The sequence below is a fragment of the Rattus rattus genome, chromosome 5, assembly GCF_011064425.1.
Source record: "Rattus rattus isolate New Zealand chromosome 5, Rrattus_CSIRO_v1, whole genome shotgun sequence".
Taxonomy (NCBI): Eukaryota; Metazoa; Chordata; class Mammalia; order Rodentia; family Muridae; genus Rattus; species Rattus rattus.
In genome coordinates this window covers 11,962,894-11,987,249 of record NC_046158.1, presented here as the reverse complement: position 1 = coordinate 11,987,249, position 24,356 = coordinate 11,962,894, and the positions used below count along the sequence as shown (strand labels likewise).

The window sequence follows — 24,356 nt, the reverse complement described above, 5'->3', positions numbered from 1 at the left end:
GGTTGTGGGAATGTCACCCTCAGTCAGTCCCATGGCTTTAATAGAGAAAACAGAACTCACACATTTTCATTCCTCCCCCCATGCCCCAATCACTGAGGTTCCCTATGCCACAGGCCTCTGTTGGAAAGATGGCTATTATCAAATTCATCCTGACCTTTGGACCAGGTCCCTGAGCCAAAATCAACACACTTTGACTCATATAGCTGATAGTGTTACTTACATCAGAAAACTGAACAGCCCCTTCTCCTTCATTGAGCTTCAGGGACAGATTCAACAGCCTGCTCCTCCCACCCGGTGACAAGCAGCCTCATTCAGTCAGAGGACATACCATTCATTCACACCTGGGAAAAGCTAGGCCAGCCTGGGCCCTGCAAACACCCACACCTGCCTGATCCCATCACAGTAAGAGAGCTTCCGTTAGGCCTGACAGCGTCCCTGTTCAGCGCTCTGGCGTTCCTGTCTTGGAAGGGTACAGGGACACCCGGTGCCACCCAGGCAGGAACACCCAGTGCCACCCAGGATGTCTAAGCTGCCACTGGGCTGTGGAGTCTGACGTTCAGAATCACTCTGACCTAGGGCTCGTCCTTCGTCCTCCTAGGGATTTGTATCCCTCATTTTGGAAGGGGTGAGACTGCACACAGAGACCAAGGCACTCTGAGAGGCCCTAAGATCTTCCAGCTGGGCCCTAAACCAGGTTACTCAGGACAGGGTTGCCAGGCCCAGAGGCCAAAGCACTGACTCTTCAGAAGAACGTAACTCCCTCTTGGCATGGTAGCTCACACCATGTGGAAAGCAAAGACAGGATCTCTCCAAGTTCAAGGCCAGCCTAGTCTACACAGTGAGTTCAGGCCAGTCAGAGACATGTAGTGAGACCTAACATTAAAAAAAGGGGGGGAGAAGAAAAAAAAAGAAAAATAAGAAAGTCCCTGCATCCACCACTGAAGCCAGTCCCAGGAGAACAGAATCCTCACCACGGATTTATCAAAACGTGCTTTATTCACGTAAGTGGAACCATCAATGTGTACACTCAAAGTCCCTACTCGAAGGCTAAAACACGTAGCTGGAGGATCTGCTTCTATTGCAAAGGTAAACTGAAGCAGGGAGCTGCAGGGCAGAGCTTTGCCTACAGATCAGTCAGCATGGACTGTGCACTGCTATAACCAGGCTCAGGCCTGCTGCAGACTCTCCACCTGGCTTCCATGGAGGACACCACTCCTGTGCTTGAGGCATCAGGCCCGGCACCTGCTTTGGTGAACCCAGCATTCCTTTCTCCTTGGACTTTGTCCAGACTGAATGTCAGTCAGGCCTTTGCCCATTGCTTTCCCTATATCCCAACCACCATCCACCTCTGCCAGGGTCAAGCAGGGGCCAAGTCCCACCATGCCATCATGGGTCCCCTTTGATGTGCAAGGAGACTATCGAGACCTTTTGGGACCAGCTCCTGGCAGCAACTCAGAGGAGGAGGTACCTTGCCAAGGAACGGCCCTCTCAGCTCAGCCTACACCCTGGCCAACTAGGGTGCCCTTCCATCAGGGCACGCCCGTCAGACAGTTCCCCAGAGCGTCACAGTGCGGCTGGAGCAGGCACACTGGGAAGAGGCAGCTCCAGTGCGGGGGTCTCTGCAGCTTGGGGAGGACTGGGCTTCCGATGGTCCAACTGCTCCAACTTCTCACCAAGCTGGGAGTAGAGCTCCTTCACAGCCTCCCCGCTCTGTGGGAAAAGCAGACATGGGCATGCCATAGGGCAGATGGCCTGCCTGAGCCTACATGGAGGAGTGAACCCACAGGCAAGACCAATCATGAGGAACACCATCACAGTACGCACCAAGGGCACCGTGCCACAGCTGGACTGGCCAAGCACATCCACAGAACAATGGCCTCTGAGGAGGAACTGGTGATACGCACCTGGCCCGTGGGCTCCAGCGCCTTCTGCAATGCCTCCAGCTTGGAAGGGGCCACTCTCGCATGCAAGTGAAGGAGAAGCCTCAGCACATGGCGGTGCACATTGTCCTTCCTGGGAGAGATCAGTGGAGCTGGAGATGGTGTGACACCTACTTCACTCCCAGGCACACCAGCACCCAGCCTGGGGTCAGCATGCGCCTTCAGCTTTACCACTCTACCTAGAGGTAGATCAGAACTGACCCTGCCTCATCTGCAAGCTCCTTCAGGAACTCCTCAGTCTAGCACAGGTCCCAGGGCTCAAAGACCCACCTGTGGTCCTTAAGCAGGATGGGGCCACAACTCCCTTCCCAAGCTGCCAAACACGAGAACTGGCAGGAAATGTGTGTCCTACCTGGGAGAGGCAGTGAGGAAGAAGCCATCAAAGAGGCTGCTGCAGAAGTCCTCCAGGGCAAATTCATCAGCCAGCAGCGCCAGGCTCCCAGTGAGCAGGTGCAGGAAGATGTCACTGAAGGCCAGGTCACCAAAGGTCTCCACTGTAAACAAACAGGGTGGCTCGGCCTCTGCCCTCTGCCCTCCGGGACCCCCCCCCCCCAGCTGGGGACCGAACCCAGGGCCTTGCACTTGCTAGGCAAGCGCTCTACCACTGAGCTAAATCCCCATCCCCGCCCTCGGGGACGCTCTTTGTCGCAGGGAGCTGACCAGCTCAAGTGCATAGGTGGTCTGTGGCTCTCATCAGGGAAGCAAGGCCACAGCTAGAGTGTGAGGAGGGAGGGGGCTCTGTCCCCCCAGGGACTCTGGTCTGAATTAGCCTCCACGGAGAGAAGGCCCCCAGACGAACAACTTGAGATATGCAGAGGCATACGAGTATGGCCCAGAGAGAATTCTGCCAAACCGTCCAGAGGACGTCTCAGGTAAACACAGAGGAGCACTGCAAACTCCGTTTGAGGACATCAAAGCACAGCAGATGAGGTGGCCAAGCAACTAATGTGTGCTGTGTGCTGCTCGCACCCAGGGCACGAAGAGACCTGCTGCCACGGGCGGGCGGTGCTGCCACGGGCGGACCTCACAGGACACCTAGACAGCAGGCACTCAACAAGAGCACAGGATCCCAGCCAGACCTTCTCTCAGGAAGGATGAACACAGTGTAGACAGCCTTGGGACCCTCGCTACTCCTGACAACTAGAGCAGATTTTGATGGCAGACCCAGTTGATGCCACTTGACCTCACTGAGAAGCTGGAACACTGCAGGGATATTCAAGTGTTCTGGGAGCACTACTGAGAAGAGATTGGATGAATCTCAGTCACTTAATGACCTGCCTGGTCATGCGCAGAATCACCACCAAGAGGCTGAGGTGCTGTGACACCTGAAAGGCAAGTGGGCATGCAGTGGGACAGAACCTTAAATCCTGCCGAGACACAGGACTCACCCACTACCCATCCGGTGGCACCAGCTCACAGCAGCTCTGTTCAGAGGCAATCCTGCTGCTCCTGCTCGGTGTTTTTGGTTTTTTTGTTTTGTTTTTTTTTTTTTTGTTTTGTTTTTTTCCGGAGCTGGGGACCGAACCCAGGGCCTTGCGGTTCCTAGGCAAGCGCTCTACCACTGAGCTAAATCCCCAACCCCTTGTTTTGTTTTTTAAATTTATTTATTCTGTGTATGGGAGTACACTGTCGCCGTCTTCAGACACACCAGAAGAGGGCATCAGATCCCATTACAGATGGTTGTGAGCCACCATGTGGTTGCTGGGAATTGAACTCAGGACCTCTGGAAGAGCAGGCAGTGCTCTTTTTTTTTTTTTTTTTTGGTTCTTTTTTTCAGAGCTGGGGATCGAACCCAGGGGCCTTGCGCCTTCCCTAGGCAAGTGCTCTACCACTGAGCTAAATCCCCAACCCTGCAGGCAGTGCTCTTAACCGCTGAGCCATCTCTCCAGCCCCTCCTGCTCGGTTTTTAAAATCGTCTTTTTTGGGGGGTGGGGGTGGAGATGCCTACTAAGCTGTTCAGATGAGGGTTGTGGTCTGAATGGAGACCGCCTGCAGGCTCACTCTCTGAACACTCGGTGCCCAGGTGCTGGTGGTATTCTGAAGGGGGTGAGGCCTGGCTGCTGGAACCAGGTCACTCAGAGCAGGGATGGAAAGAATGTACGTGTCCTGACCCCAGTTACACTCTGCTCCTGGCCTGCCTGAGAAGCTTCTGCCACATGCTTGCTCTGCTGTGCTCTACAATGTCCTCCCCACCAAGAGAAACTGAGTCAAAATGATTCTCTCAATACTGGAGATGGCTCAATGGTTAGAAGCACTGCATGCTCAGGCAGAGGACCCAGATTCAATCACTAACACCTACATGGTGACTCACAGCCGTCTGTAACTCCAGATCCAGGGATCTCAAGCCTCTTCTGGACTCAGTGGACACTCAACACACCTGGAACACTTACATACCTCCAGGCAAAACACTCATAAAATAAAAAATAAACTCTTACTGGGACTTGGTGGTTCACTCAGGAGGTAGAGGCAGGCAGATCTCTGTGAGTTTGAGCCCAGCCTGGTCTATAGTGAGTTCCAGGACTGCCAGGGCTACATATTGAGACTGGGTCTCAAAAACAAACAAAATACACACAAAACAAAACAAACAAAAAACCAGAAAATTAAACATACAAAACATACAATAAAAAAGTAGAAGACTTGGGGCTGGGGATTTAGCTCAGTGGTAGAGCGCCACCTAGGAAGCGCAAGGCCCTGGGTTGGTCCCCAGCTCAAAAAAAAAAGAACCAAAAAAAAAAAAAAAAAAAAAAGTAGAAGACTTGGGCTGGAGAGATGACTCCGTGGTTAAGCACTGACTGTTCTTCCAGAGGGCCTGAGTTCAATTCCCAGCAACTACATGGTGGCTCACAACCATCTGTGGGATCCCATGCACTCTTCTGGTGTGCATGAAGACAGCGACAGTGTACTCATGTATAATAAATAAATAAATCTGAAAAAAGGTGAGTTTTTCTGCTGTCTCTGTTCTGGCCGCAGCATCCAGCGCTGTACTGAACACAGCTGGGCATGGTAGTATCACCTGCAGTGGCAGCAGCTGGAAGGTGGAGGCAAGATCAGTCCGCACTCAGTGCCAGGCATACGCACGCCGTTAATCTCAGCACTCAGGAGCAGGGGCAGGTGGATCTCTAGGAGTCCAAGGCCAGCCTGGGCTACATAATGACACTCTATCTTGAAAAACCAAAAAAGAAGAAAGAAAGAAAAGAAGAGAAGAAGAAGAAGAGGAGGAGGAGGAGGAAGAGAAGGAGGAGGAAGAGGAGGAAGGAGGAAGAAAAGGAGGAGGAAGAGGAAGTAGAGGAAGAAGAGGAAGAGGAGGAAGAGGAAGAAAGAGGAGGAAGCAGAGGAAGAGGAAGAGGAGGAAGAGGAAGAGGAGGAAGGGGAAGAGGAAGAAGAGGAAGAGGAGGAAGGGGAAGAGGGGGAAGAGGAGGAAGCAGAGGAAGAGGAGGAGAACCTCCATCTTTATGCACCATCCTCTAAACAAAGGAGAGTCAGCCTGTCATCAGAGCAACAGGGTGCCCCTGCGGCAGTTCTTCCCAATAAAGCCTGCAGCCTTAGGTGGTAAAAATACAGGTAAACATACAGGGCTTTTCTAGGCTCACCCTTGCTCTCCAACCATGACACAGAGATGTGCTGAATTAAAAGGTTCAGGCACTAAGCAGAGCAGATGCTGATCTATTCTAACCCAACTATGCTGACCTGGCCTATTTCCCAACCTATTTTCCAACCTCGTGTACCATCATCTGCCACCTTACCTCACCCTCACTGCTCCTGCTCCACAGCCCTCCCATCCTGACCCCCTCCGATGGGACTCCCTCACTGGGACTGGAATTCCTGAATTGTTCGCTCCTGACAGCTATAGACTGATCAGCTCTTTACTGAGCAATCAAGATGACTGAGAAAAATGTTTTACAGAACACTGAGTCAGGAAATGCTTCATAATTAATGACAATATCAAAATCCAAACTGAAACCAGATCTCAGAACTGAGAAATCAGCATCTGAATACATAGTGCACAAAGCCATTCCCTAACAATCTAGTACCATCATAGAACCTCACTATGGCCCTGGTTTTACTTTAAAGAGCCCACTCAAAACTTCCTGGTTTTAGCTTGTGCCATCCCAGGCACCTGGGGGAAGGTCTCCTTGGATAAGAAGACCCAAGGAGTTTTACTTTTTTTTTTCAATTAAAACAAAATAAAGGTGTGATGGTTTGTATAGGTTTGGTCCTGGTGTCTGTTCGCAGCACTAAATTCCTAACTAGGACAGAAGTTGGTACCAGGAGTGGGGTATTGTTGTGATAAGCCTGACCATGTTTTTGTTTGGAAGAATGTGGATTGAAGGGACTTTGGATTTGAAAAACCATGGGATGCTTTAAGTGGGGCCTAATGGGCCATCCTAGTAGAAATATGGAAAGATTTTGTTGCTGTGAGGGATTTGAACTATGCAGACCAAGCCCAAGAGGTTTCAGTGGAAAAGAACTTCACTATGTGGTCTAGAGACTGTTTTTGTAGTATTTGGTGAAGAACAGTATGTGGCTGGTTTTTTGCCCTTGTCTGAAGAGTGTACCTGGGGCTAAGGTGAAGAGAATCAGATTAATTGCATTGACAAAGGAAGTCTCAGAAATGTCCATCATAGACTTTGATCTATGGTTAAGTCTCATGAAGATCGTTTTGAATAAGCACAGCAAGCTTAGAAAGGAAGAATACAAAATATATGGTTTGAGTATTAAAGGGGCACCAGGAAGTGAAATGGAGCTGAATCCTGTGTTCAAGGATATTAAATTGAATTAAGGGAGTGGTAAGATCTCACTCAGCTAAATTCAGGTGCAGGTACCACACACCTTTAATCCCAGGAGGCAAAGCCTTGTAGATCTCTGAGTTCAAGGTAAATCTACAGAGCAAGTTCCAGGACAGCCACACTGTCAGTGAAGGAGTTAGAAAACAGAAAGCTGGTGATGATGTAATATAACAAGGGGATCATGGTCTAGCCCCAGCAAGCAGCAGATTTTGGAAGCTTCAGCCATGTGTCTCTGACTTTATAGTCAAAAGGAGAAGGAAACTACTGGGACAATTGATGCTGGTTAGCTGGAGTTAAAAAATTAGCAATAGGGGGAGGGGTTAGGGGGATGTTGGCCCGGAAACTGGGAAGGGGAATAACAATCGAAATGTAAATAAGAAATACTCAAGTTAATAAAGATGGAAGAAAAGGGGCTGGAGAGATGGCTCAGCGGTTAAGAGCACCAACTGCTCTTCCAGAGGTCCTGAGTTCAATTCCCAGCAACCACATGGTGGCTCACAACCATCTGTAATGGGATCCGATGCCCTCCTCTGGTGTGTCTGAAGACAGCTGCGGTGTACTCATATAAATAAAATAAATAAATAAATATTAAAAAAAAAAGATGGGAAAAAAAATTAGTAGTAATTAAGAAGGGACCAGCATCACTGAGATAAAATCTGGGAAGATTTTCTGAGAGCACAAAGAGGCTGTGTTCCAGAGATAGCAAAGGTTGCACCTCATGCGGCAGCTGTACTTGGTAATGTGTAAGAGTCACCCAGGTGGTACTGGTTTGAAGCATGAAGGGGTCATGAAGAGCAGCTGAGGCTTGGCACTGTGAGAGGCCATGGAAGGTCATTGGTACAGCCTCAGTTGCAGTTGACTGAAGAGGTCATGCAAAGGAGTGAGGCTTGGCACCATGAAGAGAGCCTAGGAGAGGGTATTGGTGAAGCCTAGGTGCAGCGGAAGACCCCAGTGCATGGAGATGCCAGTGCCATGGGATGACCACCAAGAACAGCAGCGGCAGTGGAGTGGATCACCCTGAGCTTAGAGTCCTACGGAGAGCAGAGCTGGAGAAGTGACGCCAGCCCTTTGGAGGAGCCCAGAAGATCATGTGTGAATCCCAGACATTGAAACAAGAAGCTCTAACACTGAAGCTGCCTTGGAGACCCCAAGATGTTAGAGATGCCAGAGCCATGGGCTATCTGATGAGGAAAGCTGCTAACAGGGAGTGGAATGAGCCCAGGAAAAGAAGTTTGTTGCAGTCAACAAAGATGCAAAAGGAGGTGGAGATCTGAAGAGCGCTTTGACATCAGACATGGAGATGCAGAGTTTGGAGTTTGCCCAGCTGGCTTCCTGTCTTGCTTGGGGGATTACAGTTAAGGGCTTGGATGGATCTCAGAAGAGACTTGAACACTGTTGAGACTGCTCTAGACTGTGGGGCTCTGGAAGTTGGACTAATTGTATTTTGCATTATGCTATGCTTAGGTGTGGCCCCAGAGACTCATATGTTTGAACACACCTATGGGGGCCAGGGAGTGGAATGTGATGGTTTGTATAGGTTTGGCTCAGGGAGTGGCACTTTTAGGTGTAGCCTTGTTGAAATAAGTGTGTCACTGTAGGTGTGGGCTTTAATACACTAGTCCTAGCTGCCAGGAAGTCAGTGTTCCGCTAGCAGCCTTCAGATGAAGATGTAGAACTCTCAGCTCCTCCCGTACCATGCCTGCCTGGATGCTGCCATGTTCCTGCCTTGATGATAATGGACTGAACCTCTGAACCTGACAACAATTAAATGTTGTCCTTTATAAGACTTCCTTGGTCATGGTGTCTGTTCACAGCAGTAAAACCCTAACTAAGACAAAAGGTGTTTTTTATTTTTTTTATGTTTTTTTAAATTTTTTATAAAGATTTATTCATTTATTATATATCAGTACACTGTAGCTGTCTTCAGACACACCAGAAGAGGGCATCAGATCCCATTACAGATAGTTGTGAGCCACCATGTGGTTGCTGGGAATTGAACTCAGGACCTCTGGAAGAGCAGTCGGTGCTCTTAACCGCTGAGCCATCTCTCCAGCCCGACAAAAGGTGTTTTATGTTTTGTTTTAAAACAGGGTCTGTCTACGTAGCCTTGGTCTTTCTGGACAACCTAAACAAGAGGGCTGGTGAGATGGCTCAGTGAGAAAGGCTATCCAAGTCTGGGGACTCGAGTTGATTTCCTGGAACCCACATAAAGGTGGGAGAACTGACTATATAGACCAAGCTAATCTTGAACTCTCAGAGCTCTGCCTCCCTCTGCCTCCTGAGTGCTGGAGTGAAGGACATGCACACCACACCTGGCTGTAGAAGTTTGAATCCCTGCTGTAGGAAATCACAAGACCCACTGGCATCTCTGAAACAGAGCCCAGCCTGCTTTACAAGCATGCACACCGAGTGTCTACTGAAGTAAATTACAAACACAGAAATCAAGCTATGGGAGTTGGAGATAAAGGCAGAAGATAGTAGGCAGAGCTCAGCACACAGGTGGCAGGGGAGCACAGCCATCAGAACTCACCAAGACCAGGCAGCAGGCGCAGGAGAGCATTCTTGTTTCTCTGCTTGGTGATGTGTAGAACGTAGTACAGTCCCACCTCACAAGCCATGCGCTGCTCCTGCAGAAACCTGCATGAGAGAAGCCATGGTCTTCCAAGAGTCAGCCTGCCAGCAGCAACTTCCCTGTCAGCTCCACTCGAGTGCCTCCCCCAAACCCTGCCCTGGAGTCCTACTTGGTGAAGCTTTCAGGAAGCGTGTTGGGATATGTGACTGGGGCTTTCTCCTCAGCTGGAAGCTTCTGATCTACGTTGAAAGTGTAGTCATCCACCACGAAGGACATGAGCATCGGCAGGAACTTGGTGATGAGCTCTGCCTCCTGGCAGAAGGAATGTCTGAGTCCATTAAGGTCCCACTGCGCCTGGCTGCTCTCAGCAGACACCCTAACCCACTCAGCCATGTACATCTAGCCCTTATCCACCCAATACACTTGCCTCAAACTCACATTTCTTGGACATTGGGCCCCCAAATCCCTCCTTCCTGTTTCCTGAGATTCATGTCTACTGCTATATTCTTGAATCCCCCCATCATGGCTGCACCTGCAAAGCCCCATCTGGATCCCAGCCCCATAGAATAGCTTCTACCCTGCAGCTAGTCCACCGAGACACCCAAACACCCTTGATGGGAGCTCCCCTAAAAATGACTCTAGGAGTAGAGTTGTGCTACCAGAAGGCCCCCACCCTTGCACTCCCATAATTTAGCAGAAAGGAGGACCCGGGCCTCATACCATCTTGGGCTCCTTGAAGACCTGGCTGTCTATTAAGTCCCATGCACCTTGGCCCAGTGCCAGCAGCCTAAGGAGGAGGAGGAGGTCGGGACTGTCCTGAAAGAAGACAGAGGCATCGGCAAGGGCTCCCAGGGACCATGCCATCCTCTGGTCTCACTGGGCAAAGCAGGCTCTCTGCTTTCCAGAGCCAAGACCCTAGGAGTGTGTGATCATAAGGCACCCATGTGCCGATACCCACCTATGGAGAAAAACCCAACTTTACAAGTGACAGTCTGTGCTTTGCGCAGTCAGCAGCCATGACTATGCTCACCCTGGGCAGGGTCTCCTGGCTAACCAGCTCCTGCAAGTGCCTGATGGTGCTCAGGGACAGAGTGTTGATGGCAAAAGGGTCGCACAGGATCATAGACAAGTCCCTGGAAGGAATCAGACCTTGATATAAATTGAGGAACCTAGTTACTCTGTTTCTAATAGCCACAGTGCCAGACGCACTAAAGGGACAGCCACAGACTGGGATGCAAGGGCTTGGGGACTGACCCCAGATAGCCAGCCTCTCTGTGTACTGAATTCATAACTTACCCCCTAACTTACTCAAAGATCTTCTAATCTACAAAGTTAAAGAAAAAAACTAACCCTCAACACACTAAATCCAGACCCTGATTGAAAAACCCTGAGTCGGGACAAGCAACGATGATACAGGACTTTAATCCTAGCATTCAGGAGAGAGAAACTCGTGATGAGTTTGAGGCCAGCCTGGTCTACACAGTGATTCTCAGGTCAGCTTGGCCACAAATCAAGAAGATCCTGTCTCAAAACAGAACAAACCCCTGGCTTCAACTGTAGGTTTAGCCAGTGAGTGGAGAATATAATAAAGAAATGTGGCAAGGCCGTAGCAGCCACAACATCTTCATGCCAGGCAAAGGATGCTGGGAATCAGGCTGGAGTACCTAACCCAGCCTAAGCTCACACCTAACTTGCCACAGACAGCAGCCCCTCCCTGACTCAGGCCTCAAACTCCAGGCACAGGCATGGATTCTCTTGCTACTGAGGCTCATTCCAAGTAATGTGTTAGCACCCTGTTAACAATGGGCCTAGTACCAAGCATGAGCATCCCAAATACACCAGAACAGGCTCCAACTGCCAAAGGTGAACAGCAAGCCCCACTGATGTCTGTTTAGGGATCAAAGGGTAGGGTCCTTAAAAAGCTCTCACCCCAAAACTTGTTCCTGGCCCTTCTTCACACCATCAAGGAATCCCTGCAGCTCTCGGGCTCGTTTGCTGTCCACAAACCGCTCACGGATGCAGGCATCCAGGCACCAGGTGAACTAGGGGATGGAAACAGACAGTCTAGGCACACACAGACTCATTCCTCCTCACTCCACTGCCACTACCCGAATGGCTGTGGGAACCACAGGCCAAATACAGGAGAGAAGCAAAGATAAACACAAGCCCAGGGCCAAGACCCCAGCCTAGGCCAAACGCAGGGCAGAGAACGAAAGGGGTCCCTGGAGAGAACAGAGAAAGTGGCCATCAGGAAAAGGGGTAGCCAAAGGGGGGCAGCAGCAGTCTCCAGGCCTAGACAGCCAACACGACCATTTGCTGTGCACTCGATCGGCAGGTGTTAACAAAGGAAACCAAACAGTTCTCATTCCCAGGCGTCCAGAGACAACATGGCACAGGACTGAGACACCAGTGAGCTTTCATGACGACTAGCAGGAGGTCTCCCTAGGTCTCAAAAGTACCAAGGATCAGGACAGCACATGAGAGAGGCATATTTATTCTTCCTAGAAGGGAGCTAAGGAGGGCTGGCAGACGGACGGACAGGTTATGGCAGATATGTAGTGCTGCTCAGTGCCTGGCTTTGATAAGCAACACACCATGTACCCATGAGGTGGTCTTAGATGTCCTGTGTTCTTGGTGGGGGATAGAGGGAGTGCAGAAAACCTCATTCCTTTGTTAGTTTGCTACTGGACAGCGAGAAGCCCTGAGGGCTCTACGGCAGGAGACGCCAGGAGCCCAACAGAAAGATGGTCTCAGGGCCTGCTGCCACTTGCAGCTATAAAGCAAAGGCTAGAGGGACTGCAAGGGAGGCACCAGGAGGACAACCATGTGTCTGCAGAACCTGTTCATCCACCTCCCAGCCGAGCTGAGGAGCACAAAGCTGGCAAACTGAGAAGCAAGCTTAGGCGCGCGGGTGCGCGGTCAGCAGCCACTCCTAGGTTGGTGAGTGCAGAGGAGAAGGGCGCAGGAGAAGTGCAGAGGGAGGCAGGCACCACTACCTTATGGCAGGGATCCACGGTGCAGATATCACTGACATCCAGGTCATGCAAAGACATCAGCAGCTCGGCTCGTAGCGTGCAGTAGTGCACATTCCTGGTCCGAAGGAACAGCGTGCGCAGGAACTGCAGCACCATGTCATACAGCTTCACGTTCTTCCCTACCATCTGTGTCAGCTTCTGCACCACCTAGAAGCAGACAGACAAACGGAGTCCAAAACCCCCACCCCAGGACAAGGAAAGGTGGACATATCTAGCACTTGGGAAACAGAGGTCAGTGGATCTGAGTTCTAGGCCAGACCAGAACTTGTTCCAGATCAAGTTCCAGATCAGCCAAGGTTACATAAAAAGACTGTCTCAAAAGACTAAAACAAAACATAAAAGCCCAGCACCACCCAAGCCCAACACAACACGGACAAGTTCCCCAGGCCTGGATACAGAGCTGGCCGCTCTGTTTCTGCCATGAGATATTTTTTTCTCTTTCATGAAATGCTGGCACTAAATTCTAGGGGGCCAGCTTTAACTACTCCAAGTGAAAGATCCACATTCATCCCAGGGACATCCTAAAAGGCCCTGGGTCTGCAATCTACTGTGCTTCAAGCACTCACCTGCCAGGTTAAGGTGTAGGTGACTCATCCTAGAAGCAGTGCTGAGAACCAATCTGAAGAACGGGCCCAACACAGAATGCTTGGCTACACAGCTGCTGCCTTTGGGCCTAGGTGAACGCCTATCAGGCCACACTGGGCTCTCTGCTTTCCTGTCTTCTAGTATTAAACCATAAACACTGACACCCAGCTCTTCCTTACCTTGTACTCTAGGCAAGGGCCATGAAGGACACCTGCCTGTTCCTTTGGCAGGTGTCACCTACCTTACATGTACCCAACTACAGCAAATCAAACAGTCCAGCTCCAATAGCTGGGGGTTTAGGGAATAGGTGTGCCTTTAATCCCAATACTCAGGAGGCAGAGACAGGCAGGATCTCTGAGATCAAGACCAGCCTGGTCTAGAGGGAGTTCCAGGACAGCTCAGACTACACAGGCAAACCCTGTCTTGGGAAGAAAAAAAGTCTTCACCAACATAAAGAACTTTCACTCAGCTGCTAACTGACCACTGTCAACTGAGTCTCAGGCCTATGGTACAAAGAGACATTTAGGGTAAGTCCAGAGTTAAGATAGCACAGGAAGCCCAAGGCATCAGGTTAGCCTCAACAAGAAGTGAGGTCAGCGGGAGGAGGTAGAAGAGTGCAGGAGCCAGTGGCTGGTCTGTTGTTTCACTCTCCAAGACCCCTGCCAAGAACTCTCAGACTGACCTGGATCTTCATCTCAGGAACAAAATCTTCACTGTTCATGTCACTGAGCCATGTGGATGGTCCAAAGTTCTCCTATTCACTGGGCACAGACCACAGATACACTCTAACCCTGACACAGAGGGACCACCTGCTCATAGGCAAGACAGCTAACCTACAGCCAAGACTGTAAGGTGATCCACCAGCCCTGTCCCCAGGGTTGGAGAATCACAGAGCACTGAGAATGTCTGCAAAGTCTCCAAGAGGAGAAACAGGCCAGCATCAAAGTGCCACAAATCACACTCATCTGCAGAAACTGACAACGGAGAATATCAAGAAAGGTCTTTGGCACTTAGAACTATAATTCTAAATCTAGCCACTTGGCCCAGGAGTCCAAACAATGTCCATTGTGTCAGCTGTGGAAGCTCACATCAGGAGTGATAAACTCCAACCAGACAGGAATGAAAGGAAAGGAAAGGAAAGGAAACCTGGAGGATGTAAGAAACAGCCCTGTCAACACGGGACAGACACTGGGCTGACCGAGACCTATGTGGCCTAACACGTCAAAGTCAGAAGCAGAAAGTCAAGAAGGCCCGGGGACCTAAGAGCTTGGTGAAGCAAAAGAAGCCAGAGTACCACTGGGAGCTAGACAACTCGAAACTGCGTGCACCCAAGCCCAGTGCACGTCTGCCCTCCCACTCTCTACTTTATTGACGACGTGACGAAGGGTCTCTCACTAAATCTGCAGGCCCTCAAGTCCCAGTGACTTCCCCTGCCTCTGCCTCCTCCCTCCCAGCACAGAGACTAAAACTGGAACGACACAGAGAAGGTTAGCATGGCCCCTGCGCAAGGATGACACACAAATACAAGAAGCGTTCTGCATTAAAAAAAAAAAGCTCATCTATTTTTGTCAAAGTAGACACTAGAAATTTTTTTTTCTTTTTTCTTCTTTTCGGAGCTGGGGACCGAACCCAGAGCTAGGCAAGCGCTCTACCACTGAGCTAAATCCCCAACCCCCCGACACTAGAAATTTTTGAATGATTTATATAAATTTATCTTTCTACTAAACAGTGTTAAAGTAAAGTAAGCTAGTTACAAAATCTTGACTTAAGAACTGGCAAGATGGCCAGAGGTGGTGCGTACGCTTTTAATCCCAGTACTCAAGAAGTAGAGACAGGCAGAGTTCAAGGCCAGCCTGGTCTACACAGTGAGTTACAGGACGCCCAGGGCTACACAGAGAAACCCTGCCTCTAAACAAAGACTCCTGCAAGTTGTCTTTTGGTCTCTACACAACATGGTCATTCACAGAGATACATGATAAGTAACTTAATAAATAAATTCTCAACATAAAAGATGATGCTTATGGGCTAGAGAGATGGCCCAGTGGTGAGTGAGCACACTGCTCTTCCAGAAGAGCTGGGTCCAATCACTAGCACCCCACCAGGCAGTTCACAGAGTCCAGCCCCATGGGCATCTGACCTCTGACCTCTGTGGGCACATACTCACACATGTTGTATACAAACAGAGAGACACCAAGAAATAATTAAAATTAATTTAAAACATTTTAAAGATGCCACTTATGACCCAGACATGGTGCCCATGCCTTTAATTCCAGCACTTGGGAGCAGAGGCAGGTGGATCTCTGTGAGTTCAAAGCCAGCCTAATCTATATAGGGAATTTCAGACCAGTCAGGGTTACATTGAAAGATCCTGTCTCAAAAATAAATAAGAAAACCACTATGGTAAATTTGAATTTAGAATTATGCCAACATCAGTAAGAGGTAAGAATAATAGATAAAAAGTTAAATTCAGTGTTTTTTTTTTTTTTTTTTTTTTGTGATGAGATCAGACTGGCCTCAAACTCACAGCAATTCTCCTGCCTCAACCTCTGCCAACCAACTTTTTCCAGGCTACATACATAAGTTCACGCTTACAGAAACAGACTAAGTAACACACACAGGGAAGAGGCAAGGAATGAACGGCTGGCCACACTCCTGCCAGGCATTTGCCTCACTGAGCACACCCTGCCTTGCTCTCACCTCTCCCTGACGCCTGGTCTTGGGGGAAGGGCTGAAGAAGTTGTGCAGGACAGAGAGCTCCGTGCTGAACAGTGCACTCTCCTTCTCTAGGATATACTGCTTCAACAGTGGTGAGACTTCATCACCAAAGAGAGCCTGGTTATCTTGCCAGATCTGCCTCTTCACTTCCACAGCACATGCCCGGTACAACTCCTTGTCAGCCATCACCAGCTTCAGCTTCTTCTCAGGAACCTACAAAGTAAACACCACAGCTCCCTGCAAGTGCTGCCTGTGTCGCCAAGACTCCTCCACCGAGGCCTCAGTTGCCCACAGACCCTCTAGAGCCCAGCCACATCGACGAGCACCTGTGAAGGACCTCCAATGCTTAGCAGGTGAGTTCAGACATCCAGAATCTCCACCACCCTCTTCCCAGGAAAGACCCACAGAGCACTTTAAGGGAGACATGTGCTTCCACTGGGCTCAACCAGGGGAAGTGTATGATACAGAGAAAGTGCCCAGAGTTTGCCAGGGAGCAAGTTCATAAAACTTTCCTAGAGCTAACCAACAGCCTGTACTAATCTCATGATCTACAAGGGTTGGCTCCACAGCTCTCACCTTGGGCAAGTGTTTCATAACACACATCACCACTGGCTGTAGGGATGGCATCTTGACCAGAGAAAAGCTCTTTTCCAGAAGGTCTTCCAGCTTCTTGTACCTGCGAAGACTTGCTCAGCTGTGGAAGTGGGTCTCCACATGCAGAATATACAGAGAAGGGGAGTCTCTCAAACACATTCAAGGTTCTAGCTACAAGTAGGGCTGTGCAGCCACGGAGACCGTAAATGCTACTCACAAACAGAAGCAGCTCCCTGGTAGAGACCCACCTCTCCTCTGCCTTTCCCTCAGAGGCAATAGCTGACACTCGTTCCAGCAGTTTGTCGCGTAGCTCATCAAACACTGACTGATGGAACTCCAGCCGCGGTGTCCCGTGTAGATCCAAGAAGGGCAGGGCCGACTGCAGGGAAGGCAGCAACACGCCATTCTCTGTCTGGAGAAGCAAAGGGTAAACGCATACGCATTTTGCTTGGCCGCAGCCAAATCAGCACGGGCACCTCGGATGCCCTGAGTAAACGGGTCCGCCATGGTAACCGCGGGAAAGGAAAAACGCCGAGAGTTACTCAGCGGGTCCCTAGCTCAGAACCTCTAGTGCTTCCATCTAAGCATCGGGAGCGCACCGAATTGTGTCCCGCTTCCCTAGCTGCCCGGGCCCCTTCTGCCTACCTGAAATTGCTCAATGGCCTTGAGAGGCTCGGTGCAGTTGGTTAGGGTCTCTTTCAGGTCCTCGCCATTGGCCACGCCCAGGTCCTGGAGCCCCGCAAACATGGCCGAGGCTCCGACGGCCGCTCGGCTGTGTACCCCATCCCCGCCGCGCTCTGCTGGAGCCGTAGCGGACGCTGACGTAGCCCCAGACGTCCTTTCCACGGTGCCACGAGGACCACCCAAGCCCCGTTCGCCCGCCGCCTCCAGTGTGGCCAGATCGCGTCAGCAGAGCTGCTTGCACCGACCCACACCTCCCACTTCCGCCCTTGACTGTCTAGGTCCAGCAGCCAATAGGCCCCGGGAAAACGCCGCCGCCGCGCGCAGGTTCCGGGCAGCGACTTGGGTACAATGGTGGGGTCGGGATTGTCAAGCAACTCTAGCCCCGGCCGCCGCCAGGGCTAGGAAATTTTCAGCCTTTCACTTCATCTGCTCTCTGGGAACCAGAACCTACGCCAGTTCCAAGAGATCTGATGCCCTCTTCTCACCTCCACAAACGCCAGGCATACATGTGTTATACAGACATACATGCATTTATATGCATAAATGAAGTCACTTTTTAAGTGAGTTCTGGTTTGGGCTTAGTGGTACGCTTTTTTCCCCCTTGAGACAGACACTTTAGACCAGGTTGCCTCAAACTCAGATCTCCTCCCTGCCTCTGCCTCTGACCGCTGGGATTAAAGCCTTTAGGCTTGTGCTGTCACACTTGGCAATAATGCTTTAATCCTAGCACAGGCGAATCTCTGTGAGTTCAGGACTAGCCTGGTTTACATAGCACCTTCCAAGACAGCCAGGGCCTCCTGGGGAGGATGGAAAGAAAGAAATCAGCTTTGAGAGCTAGGAAAATGGCACAGCAGTTAAGAACATTTTCTGCTATTACAGGGGACCTGGGTTCAGTTCCAGCACCTACATAGCAGCTCTGTAACATCAGTTCCAAGGAACCTAATGTCTTCTGGGCACTAAGCACACATGATACATGGACCATACTAGCAAGCAAAACACCATAAAATACATTTTAAAAATGTTCTTTAGTGAGATCTATATCTGGGTGAGGAAGAAAATATGGAGAGGGCCCTGGAGAAACTGCTATGACTAGCTGCAAGGTGAGGCTCCTGAAGGGTGCTCCTTCTAAGTAGGAAGGCAGGTCAACAGTGCTGAGGGAGCCATCACTGGGCAGGGGCTAGGGCTGAAGGCTTTGGGCTTGGGTTCTCAGAACACAAGTTAGCAAAAACAGTTGAATCTTCAGGTCAAGGCTCCAGTAGACCCGTGTCTGGTGAGCTGACTCCCTGGGTCCTACCTCATGGGCTGGGCAAGGCTGTGTGAAGACAGCTCCATAGGTTCTGGCTTCCCATCCCATCCCAATCGTTCCACAGCCAAGCAAGCAGCCCTGATCCTCAGGTAGATGCTGGACCTCTGGTGACTGGATCAATTTGTCCCACATTGCCACAGGGTTCTTTTCCTATTCTATCCTAGGTCAGAAAGCTTAGGGTTAGTTCCCAGGCTACTATCTCAATCCTGAAGAAAAGAACACCATGCAGGAACAAAGAAAGCCAGAAATACCAGGGAAGCAGGAAGCCACATATTCAAGACAGCCCATTAGGCAAAGGATAGGCAACCAAGGACACCAGAGACCACAGTTCAGAAGAATCATTTGCATCTCGGTATAGTGGGGGTTAGGGAGACTCTGGGAAGACTCTTCTTATTGCACAGCCTAAGCTAGAAGAGTGGGTGAGGGGTGTCTAGAGGGTCAGCAGGCCAGGCTACAGACAAAGAGTTCCAAAGGAAGCCTAGGAAAGCCTCAAGAGAGGTCAGTTTGCAATCTATATCCGATGGGCCTACAGTGTGCAGAAGGGGCCTGTGTCATGGCGCTTGGGTCTCCGCACTCCTTGGATAACTACTCCAGGTGGAGACGGGAAGCGTGAATTGTAGCAGTCTTCCACGCTGTAGGCAGCTGGACCTGGAGTTCGGGCTGCAGAGAGAGTGAGCTGACCCTAGTCCTCACCCCAGCATCCTTCCCTTCCCAAGCGGCCCAAGACCCAAACCACCCCAAGCAGGCCAAGCCTCTTTTTCTAGGTCTTCCTTACTGGAGTTGACCCAGGATGCAAACGCGGGAGAGCGGCTCATGGAGAAGGCAGGTGAGCGTATGCTCTGCAGACGGCTCCCAGGAAAGATGTTATAGGTGTTGGGGCCGGGTCGCTTCTCGCCAGAGGGCTTTGAGGTAGCCAAGAGTGGGGTATAGTTACAAGGACCTCGGGCTCGGAGCATCCCCGGGCGGAAATGCCTCTCAGGTATTTTGGCCGAAGAGCGACGGCGGTTTCCAAAGCTGAAGGCCGGGAAGGCAGGCTGGCTCAACGGCGTGTACTCGGCAGGCGATGGCCACTATGAGGAGTCAGGACGCTACAACCTCCTTGCCCAGCTTCATCCTATCCTCCTAGACCTGACCCATGCTTTTGTACCTTCCGAGATCCTGGTTTTCAGATCTCCCTCTACGCCAAACCCAGGCACATAGCCCCTCCCACAGGCTGTCTGACCCCTCCTTTCCTCACCTCCTCCTCACCTGCAACACCCCTACCTTCTTAAGGTGTCCCCTTCTCCCACTCTTCCTCTACCTGGCCCACACAGTGTCCCTACCGTTGTCTCTCGGTTGAAGTCAGTCTTCTGTGTGAAGGGGCTTTCACTCTGGAGCCACATGGTCTGCCATGCCCTGCGGCCACCACCCTCTGCAGTGGGGCGGATGGTCGGTGGGGAGGTTTTCAGGGCATGAGGTTCCCATTCCCCCGGTATAGGCAGGGTTTGTAGGGACATGCACCTCGACCCGGGTACTTGCGCCCGATGGTGTATTGGGGGTGTGGAGAAGATTCTCGCAGAGACACATTGGTCGCCTCATACTGGGTTGGGCCAGGGACATCCAGGTCTGCCAGGATTGGAGGACGTCTCTCTAGCCCTGATACAAAAAGCAAACTCTAGACCCATTTCTCCTTAGAAGGCTATTTTCCCAGCCTCCCCTGGCCGGCCTGGGGAGGGAGTGAAGACTCTCACTCACACAGCTCCCTCAGAGTCCCTGTGACAATAGGTGTGGACTCATTAGGAGCGCCTGATTTTAATTTGAAGCCGCTTGAAGCTTTCATCTTTGGGAGCCACATCTCATCCCAGGCAGCCTCCAGCTCCTGGTCCCACCATAGCACAGTAGCATTGGACCTGCAAGGAAGCCAACAGCCACTGTTCATCTATCCCAATGGTCTTCCCACTGGGTTGTCCCCCCACCCCAACCCCCCATCCACTACCCTCGGAAATTACTGGGTGAGGTGAAGAGATTTCTGACTCAGGGGGCCCCGAGTCCAGTGTTTGCCTCCATTGATGTAAAAGTTTGCCAGGAATTTCACAGCCTTCTGGTCAAAGTTCATTCTGGGGCCTGGGTTCCTTTGCCTGAGCGCACTGCTGGGCTCTGTGACCTCACTGGCAGATCATGCCCCTCCCCGCTGTTGCTGGGAGCTCCCTGGGAGAGGAACATTGTCCAGATCAGGAGGGGCTCTCCCACAGGGCCTCCATCCTTAATACCTGCTGAGACTGTCATCCAGGTCAGCCTTGGTCAAGACAGGTTCTAAACTGTCCCAACCCTTCTTCCCTTTACTGGGGGCTCGAGTCCACTCTTCAGGGAAGTCTGGGACCCCACCCTAGGTAAAGAAGGGGCAGGGCCAAGCGCTGCAGGATGGCTCCAGTGAGGGCCAATTGAAAGGGTATAGAGAGAAAGACAGTTGAGGGGGAGGGGCAGCCTCTACAGCAAACCCCATCATGGGGAAGCAAAGCCACTGAGACCTGGCTACTGGTCTGGCCAGTGCAGGCGGGGCTAGTTATAAGAACTTGTCTTCTGCCTCTACCTGCAGGCACAGAAGCTAGAAGGCCAGAATGTATTAGATGAAGTAGTTGTGCCTAGATGATTACAAAGGTATACTGAGTCTGAGCAAGCACTCAGGCCCTTCCAGAGTGGCCTCTGATGCTGGCTGTCCTGGCTGTCCTACCGCTGACCTTGTCTCCAACCATACCCAAGCAGGCCCCAGACAAAGATACCTTACCCACAAAGCCTCCTCCAGCCTTCTACCATGACTGCGTCTCTTCCTTTCTGGATCTCTCCCTCTAGCACTGGCCCTGACTGATACTTTTCTGGATAGACGGGTGGAGACATGAGGAAACAAGTTTGATTTGAACAAAGGGACCGCAGGCTGCCTGGAGCCTCCTCCTGCACTGTGCAGTGTCCTTTGAGAACGAATTGATGGTATTAAGGTACCTGGTGTGGAGGGTTCTTATGTGACTCCGGTTCCTCCCTGTAAAAACTACTGCTGTGGGGATAGGAATGGCTTGGTAAGTGTAAGTGCCTGCCACCTAGCAGGAGAGCCTGAGTTGGATGTCCAGGAGCGGTAAAATCCAGGTTTGCTCCTCTGCAGCCCCAGCTCTGGGGAGATAAACAGGACCGTTCCAGAGTTCACTCTTCTTCTGAACCAAAGTACGCCAGTCTGTGAGGCAAACCATATCTCAAAAATGCTAAGGAATGGAGCAATTGTGGAAGACACCCAACATTAACCTCTGCCTCTAGCATACATATTCATACTGCTGTGGAGCTGGGCATGCTGGCCCAGCCTGGAATTGCAGCACTTGGGAGGCTGAGGCAGGAGGATCACTACAAGTTCAAGGTCAGCTTGGGCTACATAACAAGAAAAAAAAAAACCAGATACAGTTATGATGGTGTTACACATGTCTCTGTTTTTGTTTCAAGAATTTGTATGTGTGTTTTGCCTACATGTATATGTGTAGCACATGTATGCCTGGTGAAGTGGAGGTCAGAAGAGGGCATCAGATCCCCTGGAAGTGGAGTTACACATGGTTATGACTACCATGTGACTGCTGGGAATTGAACCTGGATCTTCTAGCCCTACAGCCACCATGCACCTTTGTTTAGTTTTAGAGCACTTCTTTAGGGTGGTGGAAGTGATGTCTTGTTTAGACCTGATCTATATTAGAAAATTGTGTTCTGGGATGTACCTCAGTGACCCACACTAGAAACTTCCATTGCTAGCACTGAAGCTACACTTACTTGATTCAGGTAGAATTGTACCTCTATGCGTTTAAAGGTTGTAGGGTGGCTTTGTTTTCAGACACTTATGCTTATATTTACATTTTAATATTGGATGGTCAATTTTTAATATTTTAATACTTTATAAAGATTTATTTACTTATTATATATGAGTACACTGAAGCTGCCTTCAGACACACCAGAAGAGGGCATCAGATCCCATTACAAATGGTTGTGAGCCACCATGTGGTTGCTGGGATTTGAACTCAGGACCTCTGGAAGAGCAGTCAGTGCTCTTAATCGCTGAGCCATCTCTCCAGCAACTTAAAAAAAAAATCACCTGATTTGATTTATTGTTGGTTTTTCCACGCAGGGTTTCTCTGTGTAGCCCTGGCTGTCCTGGAACTCTCTCAGTAGACCAGGCTGCCTAATTTCAAAGATCGAATTGCCTCTGCCTCCCAACTGCCCAGCTCATTTTGTTCCTTTGTAAGCGTGCGTCTGTGTCTGTGTGTAGGTTTATGTACTTGAGTGCAGATGCTCAGAGCCCAGGCCTGTTGGCAGTTGAGAAATACTGGTAAGTGTGCTGGAAGCGAAGTGAGGGTACTTTGGAAGAGCAGCAAGTGGTCCTAACTGCTGAGCCATTGTGTCTCTAGCCCTTTACAAGTCCTATGTGTAGAGTTATGTTCAAAACAGTTGTTGCAAAATTTAGTCTGCCCACCATTGTGTTGATTTGAAAAGTAGAATCATGAAAATTAGGATCTGCTACTTTCCCTCCCTTTATGTTACACTCATTTTATGGTTATAAAGTTCTATCTAAAAGCTAGGGCGATAGGTCAGCTGTGCTTGTCTGCGCAGGTATGGGGACGCTAATTTGCATCACTAGCATATACATTAAAGCTTAGGTACTTGCTATCAAATCCTGACAACCTAATTTCACTCCCCAGAACCCACAAGGTGAAAGAGATAACCAGCTCCCCAAAAGTTGTCCTCTGACCCCCACAGGAGCACGTGTATACACCCAGTAAGTTTTCGTTTCATAAATATGTGTTGGGGACATAGAGACAGTTGGATCCCTGGACTCGGTTAGCCAGTCAAGCTTAATCAGGAAGTCTCAGTACCAATGAGAAAAGCTGCCTTAGGGCTGGAGAGATGGCTCAGCGGTTAAGAGCACCGACTGCTCTTCCTGAGGTCCTGAGTTCAAATCCCAGCAACCACATGGTGGCTCACAACCATCTGTAACGGGATCTGATGCCCTCTTCTGGTGTGTCTGAAGACAGCTACAGTGTACTTATATACAATAAATAAAATCTTAAAAAAAAAAGAAAAGAAAAGAAAAGCTGCCTTAGAAGACATTGGCAGTGCTCCAGAGAAACACTAGGTCACCATCGGGCTCTGCACACATCTGCACATACATGCCAAAGGGTGCTTTGTTATTGAGTAGGGTTTTGTTTTGTTTTGTTTTGTTTTGTTTTGTTTTGGTTCTTTTTTTCGTAGCTGGGGACCGAACCCAGGGCCTTGCGCTTCCTAGGCAAGCGCTCTACCACTGAGCTAAATCCCCAACCCCTTGAGTAGGGTTTTATTTGCTAGAATGTGTTAGTAGAAATCTGAGGACAGCTTTTGGAAGTGGGCTCTCTTTCACATGAGTTTGTAGAACCAAACTCAGGCCGTCGGGCTTCATGACAAGCATTTTTACCTCCAAGCCATCTCACCAGCATTAAAGAAGTCCTTTATTTTATTTTTACATTCATTGGTGTGTTTTGTCTGTTTGTATGTCTGTGTGAGGGTGTCAGATCCCCTGGATCTGGAGCTACAGACAGGTGTAAGCTATCATGGGGTGCTGGGATTTGAACCAGGGTCCTCTGAAAGAGCAGTCAGTTCTCTTAACCACTGAGCCATTTCTTTAGCCCCAAAAGTTTTTCTATATTAAAAAACAGAATGTGGATTTGTTAAGTATTGAAAATGTCTTACTACAGGAGAACAAGCCTATTGGAAAGTCCACACAGCTGTCCATCTGGGAATCCTGACTCAGAACTGACTTCCTCAGTGAAGGACTAGGGTAAAGACTCCATCATGAAGTAGGGATGGCTGCTTTTCACCTGGGTCTTGGCCTCTGAGGTAGTCAGAATCTACCCACTTTCCATCCCTGGCTCCTGAACTCTGGGCGAGTAGGGCTTCCTTCCAGGACCCCCTACCTTGCTCAGGACCTTCCTAGCTGGTCTTTGAACCAGAGATGCTGTGAGATGGGAGTGCTCACAGGGTTAACAGATGGCCAAGTCCATAATGCTGGCCCCCTTCACAATGGTTACCAGGCAACAGGTCTCTTCAGGGAAGGAAGGCGGACACAGAAAGGGCTGAACCAGCAAGGACAGAATCAAGCAA

The 24,356-nt window shown here is 50.2% G+C and overlaps 2 protein-coding genes and 1 non-coding gene across 3 annotated transcripts; 1 reads left to right on the top strand and 2 right to left on the bottom strand.

The window, feature by feature from the left end:
- Positions 1–977: 977 nt before the first annotated feature.
- On the bottom strand, positions 978–17,134 carry Nelfb (negative elongation factor complex member B; the record flags this gene model as incomplete). The annotated part of the gene is made up of 13 exons (XM_032901825.1): positions 978–1,710; positions 1,905–2,013; positions 2,293–2,434; positions 9,258–9,364; positions 9,469–9,611; positions 10,020–10,115; positions 10,330–10,432; positions 11,229–11,341; positions 12,296–12,481; positions 15,617–15,847; positions 16,211–16,310; positions 16,477–16,640; positions 16,874–17,134. Coding segments are annotated over 13 exons (1,902 nt in total), but the record flags the coding sequence as incomplete, so codon positions are not given.
- Positions 14,360–14,464, top strand: LOC116902481. Its single transcript, XR_004388097.1, has one exon. It is a non-coding gene; the product is annotated as a U6 spliceosomal RNA (small nuclear RNA).
- A 695-nt stretch (positions 17,135–17,829) lies between the features above and the next one.
- Positions 17,830–20,534, bottom strand: Stpg3 (sperm-tail PG-rich repeat containing 3). Its single transcript, XM_032903132.1, has 6 exons — positions 20,207–20,534; positions 19,953–20,107; positions 19,719–19,853; positions 19,508–19,629; positions 18,994–19,105; positions 17,830–18,878 (listed from the first exon to the last, which is right to left on the bottom strand). The coding sequence occupies exons 1-6, from the start codon at positions 20,311–20,313 to the stop codon at positions 18,745–18,747; spliced, it is 765 nt and encodes a 254-aa protein (XP_032759023.1). The 5' UTR covers positions 20,314–20,534; the 3' UTR covers positions 17,830–18,744.
- Between the last annotated feature and the right edge of the window lie 3,822 nt (positions 20,535–24,356).